Source organism: Anopheles ziemanni, chromosome 3 (genome assembly GCF_943734765.1).
Source record: "Anopheles ziemanni chromosome 3, idAnoZiCoDA_A2_x.2, whole genome shotgun sequence".
NCBI lineage: Eukaryota > Metazoa > Arthropoda > Insecta > Diptera > Culicidae > Anopheles > Anopheles ziemanni.
The window spans coordinates 54,670,405-54,688,101 of NC_080706.1; the positions used below are offsets into that span (position 1 = coordinate 54,670,405).

Sequence of the window (17,697 nt, forward strand, 5' to 3'; positions counted from 1 at the left end):
AGGACGATTGCTCGAAAAACGTCCTCCTTTTGTTTCATCCCCATACAAAAATGGAGGACGTTTGTTCGCGCGGAGGACGTTTTGAGAACGATATTTCGAGCTGCCTAGCGGGTTGTCAATATTTTATTCGTCTTCGTTTACCTTTATTTTCGATTGCACCTCGGTCTTTGAATAAACAAAACAAAGTGGCGGCATCAAAAGACGCTCGATTGACCAAACGTAAAACTGTTTGTGCAAATTTGTAGTTTTCAGCAACAAGTGCCGCGTTGAACACAAAATGGGTGGCTGCCGGTGCACTTTTCGCGAGTGCGAAAATGGTACCGCGTCCAGGAAGGAACTACATTATTTTCGCTACCCCACCCGTGACCCGGACCGGCTGAAGGAATGGGTTCAGCTAGCGAATCGTGCGGAGTTTTTAGACCTACCTAAGGACAAACTGAGCAATAAGGTCGTCTGTCAGGAGCACTTTGAGCGCCGTATGTTCATGAACAGTCTGTGCGATCGACTGACACGCTTGGCTGTACCCCGACTGATGCCGCAAAGCGATGGTAGCGTGCTGCATCTGGAGACGGGGGAAATCCAGTTGAACGAGGATGGTAATGAAACACTAGAACGGACAGGAAATCCCTTGAAATCATATACACCGAAGGTGCAAAGAGAACAAACTAAGGTAAAGTATCACCAAGCAATAGGTAATTTGTATACTCATAGTAAACATTATATTCCACTAGCTTGAAACCGTTGGAACATTGGAAAGTTGGCAACAGTTGTCACCGGAACCCGCACCGAAGAAGATCAAAATTCTTAACTCAGAAATTAGAGTTCCGGGCAAGAGCGATACACCTTGCAAGCTTATACAGGTCATGACCGCTCCCACCCAAAACGACCGACACATTCAGGTGACGCGCGTTCACCGATCAGCGTTCCAGCTAAAATCGAATTCTGCCAAAATGATACATAAAATTGAGCCCACAAGTGACAGCGACTCGCATACATATCTCGAAATACACAATGGTAGCATCGATCCAGATGAGCCACAATCCGAGAAACGATTCTCAACCAATGCAGGCAATGATAATGCTCTGTCAAGGTCCATTGTTCGTGCGCCAGTACCAGCGCAAACGCCCGTGGTTGATCCACTCCTTGCGGAAAAAATGGAGCGAAACAGTAACGAAATAATAGAACTGAAGCGGATGGTTCAGGAGCTGCTTGATCGGCCCCCGCCCAAGCCTCAACCTATAACCATGGTCGCACCGCCCGCTGCGCCCCAGAAAGTGGTAATGGCCAAGGGGCCTCAGCTCACCAAAGCACAACTGTTCAGCAGCATCAAGCGATATCTAAATCCGACCATGGTCACGCTGCTTCGGATGGAACTTTTTTCCGGTCCCTCGGAGCGCGAGTGGAAACCGGACGAAAAGAATCTCGCAGTGGACCTGCTGAACATTGGCGAGAACGTGTACGATCACTTTACCGAGGAGTTCCGGTTCCGTTTACCGCCGAAAGCAAACGCCCAAGAGTGGAAAGCTACGGGAGAACTCGACGCGGATGATGCTTGTTGATTAGAGTCGTGTAATTCATATTCAGATTCATGAATCTGAATGTTTTTTTGCGTTGCAGAGATATTGATTAATCTTTTAATGAGAGATTAATCAACCGATGAAAAGTGATGCAAAAAAAGGTGGATAGAAGCACCCCCTTTTTATTTTTTTTATCGCATGATCCACGCCAACGAATCATGGAGATTCGTGAATGGTCCATGAAAGATTCATAAACGTTCGAAATAAACGGTTCGAATTCCAAAAGATTCAATGAATCTTAAAAAATTATTCATAATCCACAACACTAGTGTTGATGGTTTTTTAGTTTATTTTTAGTTTCATTATCGCTTCTAATACGAAACTTATGCGTTCGTCTCTTGATACCCAAGTTGGTAAGATTACCAACTAATAACATAAAGATCATGACATTTTAAAAATTTTACATCGCATCTTTTCCATCAATTTTTATGTTTATCATTATTAGAAGTAAGGTGAAAACGAAACACAAACGAACGAACGTTTCTAAAGTGTTACAACACGTTGTTCCACGCCGGAATGATTCTGCGTTTCGAAAGAATTTCAAAACACTAGTAAAAACATTAAACAGATCTCCAAAGCGTATCGATTACCTTTCGTTAAGGTGATTTCTCGGGACCGTTGTATGTAAGGAACAATATCAGGCCCGTTAAGTAGCACTGGCTGGTTTCACCACATTATCAACCATTAATAACTGGCGGGCGTATGACCTTAGTTGCCGGACCTTAACCCATAGTGGTCTACATCAACAGGTTAGCCTACGAAGGCCCAGGAAGCTGGATTCAACAGCCGTACTGGTGTAAATCCTCGTAGACTAAGAAGAAGAAGATTAATAGCTGGCGCTGTAAACCAACACAGTGCTAGTTGGGAAATCTAAGATGTACCTCTTTGTGAAATTGATGGCGACCGTTGGATCCAGATTTGGAAGCGAACGTTCTGGAGAGTAGTCCTCCAATGCATCCTCTCGTTAGATGATATATTTATTATCTTAAGATACATTCGTCCTTCTCAAACCTATGCAGGGGTAAGTGGTGGTACTTATCATCATAAAAAAAGGTGTTGGTTTTCAAATTACACATTATTTTGATTCACAAAAAAGAGTTGAAATCAATTAAGTTTGCCAATTTTGCTACGTTTGTCACCGGAGCTACACCTAACTTCCACCGGCATCCTACTTGTGTGATGTCCTACTTGTGTCTTCTTCAATACAATAGTATAAAAAATATGAATATCTGTTCTTAATTTGATTTCATCTCATTCATAACAATAACGACAGGAATTGTACAGAGTTTATAAACAAATAGAATATGAAATAGATATTAATTTAATTGTTAAGACATGCCATAACCGAGGTAGTACAGATAATAAATGTCGAATGAACAGTATCTTCTTTCATTGCGAGTTGTATCATTCTCCTTCCAGCTAAAAACCGCTGAAAGCTGGATTCCTCCACGATTAGACCCGTCCGGCAGTATCAATGAATAGTAATTTCAGGATTTTTAAGTTCAAAACATTATCTTTTTTTATTAGTTGGTTTACCTTCACCCTATCAGAGAAAAGTTAGTCACGAAGAACGTCAAACTTGTACACTACCTCATGGACGTATTCTGAGCCCGGATTCAGCACGGACGATGGGAAATTGTCGTGGTTGATGGCATCAGGGAAATTTTGCGTTTCCAGGCAAAAGGCACCGTGTTTGAAGTATTTTGCTCCTGCCTTACCACGTATCGGGGGATCGTTAGCACCCTCCGCTACGACCGGCTCCAGCCGGGTCACATCGTAATACTCCGCCGCATTAACTGCTTTAGGGCGAATCTACAAAGACCGTGAATGGTAAATCGTTAGTCAGTATTCCTTTCTGTGACCTTCCAGCGTTTCTATTAACCGCCTGAAACATACATTCTTGTTCGGATCCGGCATAAAGTTGCTCGTGTAAAACTGGACACCCGGTTGGTCGGTGTAGACCTCCAACACACGGCCACTGTGCGGGTGGACGACGCGCGCCGTAAACGTGCGTCCCTGCTCGGTGCCTTTGGTGATGCAGAAATTATCGTCGAAACCCTCGGCCACCGTTTTTGACATGGCCGGGCCGAGTTCGCGCGGGATACGCAAATCGAACGGTGTTCCTCCGACGCAGATAAACTTGCCGCTCGGAATTGAATCGCTGTCGGTGTCGGTAATCTTATCGGCGTTTATGCTGACGACATGGCGGTAAATTTCCTCGTGGCCGGTTGCCTGAAATGAATCGTAGGATGATTTTATTAGCATTAAGGGTACTTTGTGCCTTACTTTTTACATTTGAATGTTTTACGAAAGCCTTACCAATCGTAATGGTAAATTTTATAATATGCATTTGTTTCAACATCCAAATCAATAGACGATTTAAACTTTATAAAAATCACTTACATGGCCAGCGAGATTAAAGTATGAATGGTTAGTCAGATTAATAGGCGTTGGTTGGGTGGATACGGCCTTGAACAGAGCCTCAAGCCGATTGTCCTCCGTGAGCTGGTAGCGCACACTGACCATCACTGCGCCAGGGTATCCTTCGTCTCCATCAGGCGACAAGTGCGACAGGGTCACAATCGTCCCGTCTACGTGCGCCTCCCAGTTGTACTTATCGAACCCTACTGCACCTCCATGCAGCTGGTGGCGATTGTTAAAGTTGCGCGTCACCTGGTACTCGGTGCCATTCAGCATGAAGCGGCCACCACCGACGCGGTTCGCAATTCGTCCGATGGTCGCTCCAAAGTACGGATTATTTTTCGTTTGGTAGCCGGGAATGTCATCGAATCCGAGCACCACATCATCCACCCGTCCGGCCCGATCCGGCACCTTCACCGACGTGATGATGGCACCGTACGTTATCACCTGCACCGACATTCCATGGCGGTTCTGCCAGGTGAATCGTTTCACGGTTTCTTCCGCACCGCTCTTCGGATGCTTCACTGTACCGAAGCCATCCACCGTCAGCGTCACCGGCGGCACGGGTGCATTTTCGTTTGCCATTTCGTAGCTTTCGACCTGTGATCCGCGGGATTCCAAACTGTCTATCGGCTTGATCGTCACTGAAACGCTGGATGTTTTGCTGTCTCCTTGTCGTTGTTCCACTCCGGAACTCATCGTTATTTGTCTACTATATGGCTGTATTGATTGCAGCCCACGAAGAATTTATTTTCACACTTTACCTAATGCACTTCAAAGTAAGTATTATCTACCAGTAATTTGAACGCGTACAACACAACCGATAGAACGCCTCGAAACTGGAACTAGCAAACAAACCGCTCGTTCGCTAACGATTGACAATCCAGCGCCTGCTGAGGACTGTTTTTATTATGTTTTGTTTTGTTTCCACAACCGCAGGGCAACGCGAGACGAGGATCCAAGTGCACCACGTTTTGGGGGCAAGGCACGCACACAAACGGATATTGGTTACGATCGAGCATCTCGTTAAATGGACTCTTATCAGTAAAGTGTATACTGTTTGTCTGCCCCACACACAGAAAGAGCAACCACTCGAGATTATGCTGGGTGTATTGCGAACATCTTCAAACCGCACAGACCGGGAACAACGATCGGTTGTTTGCAATGCGGTGACCAAAAGATACTGACTTTTTAACAGCGCATAAAGTTGGTTGACCTTTAACGAATGTTCTGTAAACTAAGAGAAAGCAAAAATAAACTAACCGTAAATATTATAATTTCTAATTTGTCGATAAATAAATAGATTGCATGCAATGCAAACAGTATAATACTACCATAAAACAATTTGGTAAACATTTTTTGAGATAACACAAATATGTATATTTTATGATATATCAAAGATAAATGTTAAAATATTTAAAAATGACTCAGCATTTTCATCGTTTCATCTATAAAACAGTTGCAAAAATTTACATTGATTTTAGTTTATTAAGTTGTTATTTACAACTGTTTTATTGCAAAGGATAATCCGCTGAGCAATAAAATTCCTAACGAGGAATCTCTGATATCACTAGAAAATTCATTTTCAATATAAAATTAAATTTAACATTATTCAAATCAGTAAAGCCATGATAATTAGGAACTTTTAAACTTAAACTTAAATCATTAAACGTATAATAAAAAAAGAACCAAACAAAAATCACTCTTTCAGACAATAAAGATAAACGAATAAAAGTAAAATTCGATCAATCCGTTTATTAGGGATGAATTGGAATTTATGTAGGTCTGTTTCAGCGATTTTTTCAAAAACGTGTCATACACCCATTACATCATGGATTAAATTTGCATTTGGTACCATGATTTCATTATTTTTGGAAGCAAAAGTGTTTTTTCTATGTTTTCCTTTTGCTTGCCTTGAGTGAAATCTTCAAATCATACGCAACCGTAAGTAAACGCCAGAAGAGTAGTGCGAGATTTACACTTCCGTAGACACCCCGTCGTCCTTTGGCGACGATCCGTTGATCATCCCGGATCAGCCATCATCAACACTCGCGCCGTGCACCGACGCTAAAACGGAAACAAACAGTGGGATATCGCGAGTAAACACTCCGTGGACGTTCCGTCACGTGATCTCTGCCTAAACAAATTGCCGCCGAGTCACTGCAGAATGCAATGCGTTATTTGTGGAGTGTAGACGAGAGACCTGAGCGGTTAGAAAAACACATGTGGCTTTCAAGCGTACCAAGCCGAATTGCCTCGCATCGGATCACAAGCTCGCAAGTGGTGAGGAAATTTATGGGGAGCAATCGATGCTGCTAAACTATTTAAACCACTTTATATAGATCTATGGAGTGAGACTAGCATATTTGAAAATTAATACTCCGGGAGTACTACTACTACTTGCATGTCGGATTGTCTAACCTTTTCCCCCTTCGTTAATTTCCTCTACACTTTGAAACCTGCACCCGGAAGCAATCAATGGTCAATTACATCGCAAAATGTTAAAACCAAAAAACTATTTCTCCAGCCAAAATACATATTGGCGAAGGTTTTGCCGTCGTCAATGAGGCGGCAGACAAGAAACACGGCAACAAAAACGAAGGTCCAACCGGGGGCAAAAGCGGAAAGGCAAAAACATCGCACAGCAATGCGTGGTCGACGAAGCCGAAAAGTGCAGATAAACGTCAAATAAGCACATTTATGTGACTGATGAAGGCAAATGGCTCAGCCCGGAGAAGCTAACTATGCAAATTTGCTTTACACCTGACCCGCAGACCCACGGCCACGCCAGGCAAGCCAGTGATCTTCCTCGTGAATGGCGACGATAGGAAACTCATTTGTTGACCATCGGATCGGAGCTGATCCTCCGATGCTATGGTGTCACTTTCCAATCCATTGGTCGACTGTTGTGTAGTCAAATAAAAATATGCTCAAATCTATAAACAAATCCCGCAGCACCGGCCGCCGTTCACCCAGCCTCACATGTTGGCCTTATAACTGGCTACCGATTAACGAAGACGATCGCGGGTCGCCGGCTGGCAGGTGCTCGGTAAGCAACCGTTCGTTCCGAAAGTATGGCAACGCTAACAGATAAGCGGCATCGTTGAAGAGTTAAAAACATCATCTCAAATTGGAAAAAAACCCTCCACACGTGAAACCAAACGGTCGATAGGGCAACCAATTTACAACTGACAACAACACGCTATCAGGTCGATGCTGCGGGATGCGATCGAGTCCCCACACTTTTACTCTCACTTGCAAGGACTGAGCTTGAGCAACATTAGACTGCGATGATAAACCTGAGCGTCTTTGCCTTCGGCAGAAAAAATGTACACGGCCTTTTGTTCCATTAGTTTAAACATATTTGTGATATACTCTATCAATGTGATTCAATGAAAACTTCAATTTTCGGTTGAAAAACATAAATATTCCAAATTTCTAATCAGCACTCACTGGAAGTTGTCATTCCAATTGATAAGTTTAAGCGTAAAAACAATGCTTATTTGCTACATGTTTCGTAAACAATTTAAAAAAATGTACTTTTTTCAATCCTTAAAAATTGACTAAATTGATCTTTTATTTCATGTTCTTTTACACACTCATGCTATGAGATTGTATAATCTTTTTTTAGCAGTGTTCCAGCAAGTATTTAGAAAATCCAAATAAAACCTGTATCCAACTATAGGATCATCCTTTGAGCATGATTTAATATTTTTAAGTAATTTTTTTCAATGTTCACAACGGCAAATCAGTTGATTATCATTTGATTTCTGCTGAACTGAGATCATGTGTCGATCAACACAAATTAGCACTGCATTTTCACTGTAATCGATCACTCATTAAGTAAGATCAATTTAACAGATCTCGCCAATTTCCGAGCAATTTTCCACCTTCCCTTCCCCCATGCAACGGCTGGTGCACCAGTTACGTGAGCAGCATCTTCATCATTAGTGGAGATGCTACAGCTTATCGCGCACAAACACCCAGCAGATGAAACGTGGCCATCGAAAATCGCATCGTAAACGACGCTATGTTAGCCTTGCTCGATGCATCTGCGAGCAATTCTCACTGTTTAAAAATTGCACTGGCAGATGCGAAGACCGCTCACCGCCACCTTTCACCGCGGGATCCCTTCAACCCTCCTGCATCGGTGTCAAATGACGGTTGCAGGCGGGGAGACACCGCTCCAGCGCAGCGTGATTGAACTAACCCGACCGCTCCGGGTGTCGATCAACGCCGGAAAACCCTATGGTGATCGCTCCCCTTTCGCTAATGGCACTTGCCCACACCGAGATCCGAGGTGGGGGGGCAGTTCAGTGGCGTACGTTTGCCGGCAAGTAATGAGAGCACATTTTTGTAGTGACGTTACTAGAGCACCGGGATGAGTACGCGCACGACCCTTTTAGCCCTGGTGAGCAATAAGCGAAAGCATATGTATGCAAACAAATCGATCGCTTTCGCGCTATCGATCGAAGCCGCGCATTTCTTCAACGCTCCATCCCCTCCACCCCACCAGGATCTCCCTCGACCCGAGCGAGCGAAACAGGGACGACGGAGAGAATATGAGCGCGAAGGCCGCCGAGACCTCGCGCGCGCGACGCTAGATTTTCGTGGAAGCTCGCAGCGGAGCCTAAGCCGCCAACCGGAGGGGGAGAACAAAAACAGTTACGATCGAGCCGGCAACCGGGCTGGACCTACCAACGGCCATACACTATCGGTCCACCAAACGGACCATCCATCCGTCCCGAAAAAAAACCCTCACTTCACATCGACGACGACAATCGGTTCTGGCGCCAGCGACGCCGGCCTGCACGCGTCACCCGAGTCGGTCCCGATAGGGGAACCATTGGCTGTTGCTGTTGGCTCCTCGCGAATCACGGTGACATCGACCGTGGTGGAGGCTTCCCGTCGGAGCGAAGCGCCGGATTACCGCGTGTTACGTGATTAGACTGCCGTCGATTTTTTTTTTGCTGCTTCCGAAATCGATAAAGGAAATACCCGCAGGAAACGGGCGGCGAACAAGCCAGACGAGGCCACAAAAAAGTGTCCGTAAAAGTCCGTGCCCGGAAATGTGTCAGCTCGAACTGCTTGTGTGTGTGGTGTAAAGAAAAAATTATAATCTGCCTCCCGGGTAATGTTCGATTGTGTGTTTTTTTTCGCCCACCAAAGTTCGTCCAAAGAACCCGCGAGTGAGTATCGGCGCGCGTGCGTGCGTGCATCGGCCAGTACCAAAAAACCTACCCTTTCCTGGTGGACGAAAGACCTTCGATTACGCAGTCGATATATGTAAACAGAGTGACGACGCGGGTGAATTTATTGCTCACATCGTGCAGCTTGTCGTCGTCTAGGTTTCGAGGCGGCCACTTCGCGGAATCTTATCAGTTACCCTTCAATTTGCTGCCAATCTGATAAAACGTTCCAATCCGGTACCATTAGTGCACGCCTCCTTTCGAACGATTCTAGGTGCAAGTCAACAGCCTCTCGCTGCTTGTGGCGTCGGATGATCATCGCTTGCCGCTGCCAACCCGCTGTTGGCAACCTCGTAAATCATAAGATGCAGCCCGATCCGTGGGGCCGATCATTCGTCATGTTTACTCCGCAAAGTGCGTGTATCGTGTTGTGTTTGCGTGTTTGCGCTTAAATTGAAGCGATCGCGATTGCATGTTAGAACAAACACGAGAAGCCTCTAGGAACAGTCCTCCGTCAGTGACCATTTTTGCGAAGCCGGGGGAGCCACTTCTAAATGGACCGCAAACCCGAGAGGGGAAAAAAGTAGTGCAAATTAGTCTCAATTGATGTGCCTGCAGCAAACGGCTTACAGCAGTGCGCGGTACGCTGTGTGGCCACCAACGAACGTTGGGTCAAAGAGCCACTTTGTCCCGTTGGAAGCCCCAGCGCCGTTGCGCATATTTCGTGTCGACGGGCCCGACGGGTCACGAAATGGTACACGGGTGCTAATTTTCCACAACGAACGCGATGTGTAAACGGGCCGTACGATGAAGGTGCTCCGCAGAAAACCGCTCGGGTTTCTACTCATCGTCGCGTCGGGTGTCCTGTTCTTCTACTGGAACAACGTGTATCTCTACCATATGCCGAAGGTGCGCCGCAAGGTGGACCAGGATCCTGCCGAGACGAATCTCACCGTTAGCCTCGCGGTGGTGTACGCGCTGTGGGGTGGTGGAGCCCACGCCGACACGGTCCAGTCCGGGGGCGTGCCGGAGCCGGAGGTCCCGTTCGAGCTGCACCACTTCAACCGGACGGCCAGCGATCGGTTGCGTATCGATCGCTCCGTTCCAGACACGCGCCATCCGAAGTGAGTAGCGAGTTTGGGGAATGGCTGCGGGGTTGTTATTACTGGTTTACCTGCTCTGGCTCGATCCACCGGCATTCCCGTGGGTGTTGCGAAGGAGCGTTACGCACCAGTTGCCACCAGAAAGGAGATTCGCGATGTGGAGCAGCTTCAGTTCTGATTCGCACTCTCGTCGTGACACGACCATTGCAGTGAATGCTGGCTTTGGCATGGTGCTAGTTTTAGTTGGGAAAAATCGAATGGCTTTAAAATTGATGGCTAAGGATGAGGAGTGGAAAAGTGATTTAAAATTCCCAATGTTCGATTTACAATCACATTAGAAATTATATACATATAAATTGAAAAAGATCAAGATTCTATACATTTTTAAAATTGTATAACATTCTGACAGTCAAACTATAGAGTTCTCTTCATGGAAAATTTAAATATCAGTGCATAAAAATATCGTAAAACGGAGACAAGGCTCGATATAGTAGAAATACACTGAGACCAGTTTCTACTTGTAAAAGTAGAAAGTAACTTGTAAACTGGGGGATAAAACTACATTTCTCTTGGTAAACCGTTTAAAATAGTCCATTATAAATTAAAATTCATGAAATTAAGTGGCTATTTTCTATAGCCGCAATTATGATTTTTATTGGATACGTGTCAAAATATTCATGTTTTTGAAGACTTTCTGAATTTAAATAATCAGGTCCTCCAGCACGTTCGATAACCTTGAAAATCTTTTTAGGCATACATTCAACCAAGTTCTTTAAAATATCTTTTGTCAATATCCTCCCATGATTCCGAATATCCTCCCATGATCAGTAGTACAATTGTATTACTTTTTGTTGGCGTAGATCCGTCAAACAATGATTTTCCAGATGTTTTCCACAGGATTTAGATTCAGACTGCGGGCTTGCCACCACAGGGGCTAAAATTTTGCTTTAGATTGCTCGCATTATTTTTGTTGAAACAAACGCGACGGTTCCTAGGTTAAAACGGAATTAAATAGCTGTTAAGAACATCAATATCACATTTACAAGATATGAATGCCACATTAAGCTTTCCTGTAGTAAAAAATCCATTAGATATCCTCCTATAAAATTAGATATGGAGAAGTACTCAGGTCCCTTCCGTGGATTTCGCGAATAGACGGTAAAATCGTCGGGACCTTCTAATTTAAACTCGCAAAAGATCATCTAGATTTGATAAACAAACATTAAAACAATTAACAATTCAACAAAATATAGTTGAGTTCATTGGTTTAAAAAACTTCAATTTCACAAATATTTTACCGCGTTCCACCGGCGAGCCATGTTGAGTCTGGCGAATTTTATTAGTTTTTGATTATGCACAGGGGTCAGATATGGTGCCTTGTTCATTTTTGCCCGAATAATGTTGAGATTGGTCTGTAAAATTTTCCGAACTGTTTCGTTACAGTTTGGCACACCAAGAGTAGATTTGATTTAGAAAGCGATATGGTATTACTTGAAGCCATTATCACAATATTTCGCATTATTTTAAACTAATTTCGTACGATTTTATCCGATCGACTGAGTCTACGCCCAATTTCTCAAATTGAAACTCCTTCCTGCTAATAAGTTTCAATCCTTTCTCTTTCTCACTTATCTGCCACTCTTATCACTTACCAATCACTAGACTCATTTTAAGCATTTAAAAGCATTTTAAAGCAATTTATCAAATTAAACCAACCAATGCAAACACTTTGTTTGCGACTATAGAAACTAGACGCGCCAAATATTACACCTTCATTTGGCAAATGTTACAAAGACACAATGAGGAAGAATGACGTTTTAGTCTAAATTCTTTGGGAAATGATAGTCTCCATATTTTCTGACATAAAAAATGGTTCTTTAAAAATATTTTAATATCAGTTGGATTCGCGAGTCAAGCCGTTGATGAACGACCATCAGTGATCGTTAAAACGGTTCGTTTCATTCATAAACCGTTCACGAATTCCTGAGAAAATTACCATTTAACGATCGTTTATTTTAGCGATTCCGGTCGTAAGCCGGCCATAATCTGATAATCACTGTTGAGATTTGCGTAACTCTCGGAATAAATTGGCATAACATTCCCAGTCGCGGTAGAATGTCGAATATAAAATAATGTCCCACCCAAGAGTTTTACAGCCACTGATAAAGAACGACCGCCGTGGCCACGACTTGAGCGCATTTGTAAACAATCAGGCAGGGCTTCTCGGCCTGTCCAGCTTACCATTTTGGCCCAGTATCCGCCACGGTAGGCACCTCGTGCCTCCCTCTCCCCTTTCGTTGGACACGGAGACCAGAGAAACATTCCGCTAATCAGCAGGAAAGAGTCGGGGTTTACCCCCGGTCGGTAATAGTAGTGTTGTTGGCAATTTCCTCCGGAGTTATTGACCCGACTAGAAAAACAAAATCAATGAAACATACAACATACAACACACACCCCAGACCCCACAGAGTGCATGCCGTATTTTCGCAGCACGAATTTTCAAGTGTTTGGCAACTCATCGTAATTGATTGACGATCGAGAAACCTTACCGTGTCGGATTCTTGCGCGACCATTTCCGATCGCGTAGTTATCGAAAGACGAGCGGGAAGAAAAATATAGCTGTTAAATAAAGCAAACACTTCACCAATCTTGCAATGAAAAAATTACCTAGCGCGATCATTTGTGCAACAAAAAAAACTGTGGCGTGGCGTTGTGTTTATTTTGGCAAAGCATGATTTATATTCTAGTGAACTTTTGGATTTTCGTCAGGCCGAGACCACTCAGCGGTTGTGGCGCCACATAACCAAACCAACCAACTTTTAGATGGGGGAAATGGGTCAAGGAATGATTGTAAAGTGTTCCTGGTGAGTTACGTTCTGGAAATGTAGCAACCTAGCCTATTTCTTATCTTTGAAATTTATCGTTTTACAATTTTCGCCGTCAAGAGAAATGCCAAAAAATAGTTAGTTAAACAGGTTTATCAGTATGCCTCGCCTATAGCAATGACCAACGCGGACGACGAGGCCACAGGCTAATTATAATTCAAAATCAACGCATGAATTTGCTTCTAATTTCGTGAATACTAATGGTTCATTTTAATGCGATATCGGCAGTCGTCTATCGTAAATTCATTCTATTTGGTGCTTTGCTGTCGATGAATGTTGCCTTATTGCTTATTTTGTTTGTTGTTTGCAGCTAAGGTATTTTAGATCCATACATGTAAGGATTCCTTTTATGCGCGTTTTATGGTTTGCATAAAACGCAAATTAGGTGGAATTGTTCCTGTTGTGTTTTGAACTAAGATTGTTTGGGAAGGAAAAACTATAAAATTCACTTGTGAATTAAAAATCTCTCTCATCCTATATCGAAATCAACCATGAATTTGTACGCATGATTTAATTTGGTTTTATCTCCAGCGAAATGGGTGCGCTACTTTTAACATTCCCAATTTGGTAAAGATGGAGTGAAAAGTTAATCAAGCGCAAGAATGTTCACACATCACAGTGCTTCATGTTGATACAATCTTGATTTGAAGCGTCCAGTGTATTCGCTTATTATCTGTCTCCTGCTTTGTGTTTGCTTGAACCTGTCTAACCTTGAAACATGTCAAAAATAATTTTACAAAAATTCTACCCTTATCTCTCCTACAGCTGCCTGGCGCGAACCTACCTCACGACCCCTGGCGGTACCACATCTGTGATAATTACGTTCCACAACGAAGCCACCTCGGCACTTCTGCGCACGATCGCCAGCATCTTCCAGCGCACGCCGCACGATCTGTTGCGCGAAATCATCCTAGTCGACGACTGCAGCGTCGACCTGCACAGGCCGGGCCGGCGGACGAGTGCGGACCACGACGGCTCCCAAAGTAATGCGGGCAACAGTTACGAGCTGCTCACCCAAATTCCGCTAGTGCGGTATTATAGGAATTCGGTGCGCCAAGGTAAAGCGAACGAAATCTCTATCACATTTGATAAACCAAATATGTTTAGGCTTTTTAACCCCCATTCATAGCCAATTTTAAAGTATCTACCTTATCACTTTTAACCACCAGTTGTAGGTAATATTAATGTATCGTCCTAGTAAATAACTAAGAACTTATTATAAACCTAATAAACTAATAACTTATAGCACGTTATTTAAATAATTTAAACTCCCGTAATCTCGTGTGTATTTTTACTACTTTTTTCATTAACGATAACTGCGTTGAAAAGTTCGGGATGTGTAGTTTTTACCTATATTTATCAAGTTTTGTATTCCCGTCAGTTGAGACATGTCTTTTCATTCATTTTATTTTTAAAAGCACATCATTTGACGAAATGCAAAAAATATAATCAATCTAACTTTTTCTAATCACTAACGGAACACGAAAGGGTTGCTAAAAATTTAATATACGATGAAAAACAAGTTTTAGGAAACAGACAAATTTAAAGGCTTCTTCTTTAATTGTAAATTCTTCTTCTTTAATTAAGGAACTTCTTTAGTTGTAAATTCTAGATATAGAACTGAAAAGGACTATAACAATTATCTATAAACATTATTTTTTCAATGAAAAATGCTGGTAAGCGATATAAACATTTTTTATTCAAAAAAAGGATTCTTCAATAAAAGTTATTTCAAGAAAAATGTGTATACAATACTATCTGATGTTAAAAAAAAAGCACAAAAATATGGTATTTTTAAGACTTTCCGGAAAATTGTTAGAGGTTAGCTAAATCATCCTTTTCTTCATAGTAAGTAAATAAAAATGGGAAATAAAATTTCAACATACCTTTCTATCTTTCGCTACAATCTCTCGGCACACCAGGTTTAATACGTTCCAGAAACATAGGCGCCACGTACGCTAGTGGCAGCTATCTCTTCTTTCTGGACAGCCACTGCGAGGTGAACCGGGGCTGGCTAGAGCCGCTGCTCGACCGGCTCTCGATCGATCCGACGGCCCTCGTCAGTCCGGTGATCGACATTATCGATGCGGAATCGTTCGAGTACCGGGCGAACAGTGCGAGGCTGCGGGGCGGCTTCGACTGGAGCCTACACTTCCGCTGGTTGCCCGTCGCCGAGGAGGAGCTCGAGCATCGGGGCCACGACGAGTCGCTTCCGTTCTACAGTCCAGCCATCTCGGGCGGCATCTTTATTGTGGCGAAGAGCCTTTTCGAGCAGCTGGGCGGATTCGACGCGGGTATGGACATTTGGGGTGGCGAGTCGCTCGAGATGTCACTGAAGGCGTGGATGTGTGGGGCGCACGTCGAGGTGGTGCCCTGTTCCCGGGTGGGGCACGTCTTCCGGCGAAAGCATCCGTTCACGTTTCCTCCCGATGGAAGTCATTTAACTTATCTACGGTAAGATGGGAGATTGTCGGTTCTTCACACAATTAGATTTTAGGCGATAATTTTATGATGAACTGTGGTTGAACTATATTAGTGCGTACCTGCTAAAGTGGAATTGCTCTTCTTTTCAGCAACACCAAGCGCGTGGCTTTGGTGTGGATGGACGAGTTCAAAAATTTCTTCTACGATGCACGCCCACAAGCGATTCCCATCGACGCCGGTTCGGTACGGGAGCAGCAGGACCTGCGCCGTCGGCTAAACTGTCGCAAGTTCAGCTGGTATCTGCAGAACGTCTTCCTAGATCTGAAGCTACCGAACGAGAATAACGTCGCATTCGGCCAGCTGCGACACGGTGACCGGTGTCTCGCGGTCAAACCAAACGCTGGCAAAGCGAACGCAGCACGCTCGCGCAAGCGTGCCACAGAGAACGACGTCACGCTGATGGAGTGCCCATCCTCCGAAGCCGCCAGTGGACCTGATGGAGCGATGAACTGGGCGCTACACAAATCCACCGGCCAGCTAACCACGGACCGTGGCAACGTTTGTTTAACGGTGCGGGCCGGATTTGTTCACGCAGAACGGTGCCACAAACGGAATGGCAGTTCTAGTGCGAAACACCGATCCCATGACGAGGATGACGTGCAGGAATGGCACCGGCACGGCGGAACGCTGGTTCACACCGTGTCCGGCATGTGCTTGGAGAACCTGGTGAAGACGGACGTCGGTGCGTCCGAGTGTCGGCGCGGTGCTCCATCGCAGTTGTGGAGTTTTTCCGTCGAGTTGCAGCAGTTGGCGCGATAAGCGAGCGATAGTTGTTGAGAGATGCCAAATAAAATGCGGATACTTCAATCATAAAGACATCGTTCGACTTCCTCACCTCGTTATTCAAGATTTCTCATATTTACATCCCGCGCACAACACAGCCCCTTTAGTTAGTTGATAGTGTATCCATTTTCCTCGCGTTTATATCCACTTTACAATCACAAGATTACAATTGAATTGAGTACTTTCTCCCTTAAATACATTTGGTATAGAATGGGGCCCTCTTCCGGTCACTGATACACGCGAATGCATCATTCGCCTATCGGTTCGCTCCTATCGGTTGCGGGACACGACGTTTGTGTCTAGTCTAGTTTTGCCGTCTGTGTGTTGGTTTAATTTTCTCACATTAAACGCACGATTAGGAATTGTACCCAATTATTAATACCGATTTTTACACATCAGTCATCTACGTCATCAACCGTGTGTCCCTACAGGTGTGTGTGTGTGTTTTATTTTTGTTCGGTTAACCATTGAAACCCGCAGAACGCACAACGCAAAAGAGAGTGATATATTATGGAGGGCCAATAACGTCTTACAAATAGCCAATCCCGAGAGAAGAATGACACCTGGAGCTACTGCACTGCGCTGCCGGTGGCGGCTGCGTCCTTACGCGCCTTGATGGCACACGCTACCCCGCTAGACTAATCTATCTTTCTGGATCATGCATTTCATCACAAATTGTCCGCCTTCCGTGGTGCCGGTGTGGCTATCTAAGTTTCCAACGTACACTGCCTTAAGTTTCAGCGTTCATTCCTACACAGAATCAAAGCCTCTCAACCTAAATGTCCGACGACGACGTTGACAGCGACGTACCCGTACCCGAGCCCTAGTTATAGTTTTTTTGTTTGTTATAGACTAATCATAAATATTCAACCTGCCTCCGGTTTAAATATCATTACACGAACTCGCTCTATTATGTTGTCTCTAAGTGTTTGCTAACAAGAAGTTTGCCAGTGATAACTTCCGGTGTGTATTATTTTGTATTGTTACCTGTTTATCGTCTATGTTTCCATCACCATCTTCCGGCGCCGTTTTGGGTGGAAGAAGGAGAGGTTTGGTTATGCAAAGTGAAGGCCCTTTTACGTTCGGAAGAACCCGAGTTTTACGCAAGAATTATTTTATCTGTATTCGTGTTGATGACCAAATTCCAGTGACTGATAAACAATAGCTGGCGTAGTTTTTCTCATTCCCTAAAGACAATCAAAATATTATTATTTAAAACCCACATAAACCATCGAAGTGCAATTGAGATTCGTGT

At 44.1% G+C, this 17,697-nt stretch overlaps 3 protein-coding genes across 3 annotated transcripts; 2 read left to right on the forward strand and 1 right to left on the reverse strand.

Annotated features, from left to right (window-relative positions):
• Positions 1–219: 219 nt before the first annotated feature.
• LOC131287465 (uncharacterized) lies at positions 220–1,593 on the forward strand. Its single transcript, XM_058316515.1, has 2 exons — positions 220–670; positions 732–1,593. Exons 1-2 carry the CDS (start codon positions 278–280, stop codon positions 1,557–1,559), a joined length of 1,221 nt encoding a protein of 406 aa, XP_058172498.1. The 5' UTR covers positions 220–277; the 3' UTR covers positions 1,560–1,593.
• Positions 1,594–3,099: 1,506 nt separating this feature from the next.
• Positions 3,100–4,878, reverse strand: LOC131289391 (galactose mutarotase-like). The gene is made up of 3 exons (XM_058318628.1): positions 3,981–4,878; positions 3,474–3,809; positions 3,100–3,320 (listed from the first exon to the last, which is right to left on the reverse strand). Exons 1-3 carry the CDS (start codon positions 4,695–4,697, stop codon positions 3,135–3,137), a joined length of 1,239 nt encoding a protein of 412 aa, XP_058174611.1. The 5' UTR covers positions 4,698–4,878; the 3' UTR covers positions 3,100–3,134.
• A 5,116-nt stretch (positions 4,879–9,994) lies between these two features.
• Positions 9,995–16,418, forward strand: LOC131285027 (polypeptide N-acetylgalactosaminyltransferase 16-like). The gene is made up of 4 exons (XM_058313888.1): positions 9,995–10,311; positions 13,941–14,233; positions 15,098–15,629; positions 15,749–16,418. The coding sequence occupies exons 1-4, from the start codon at positions 9,995–9,997 to the stop codon at positions 16,416–16,418; spliced, it is 1,812 nt and encodes a 603-aa protein (XP_058169871.1).
• The last annotated feature ends 1,279 nt before the right edge of the window (positions 16,419–17,697 follow it).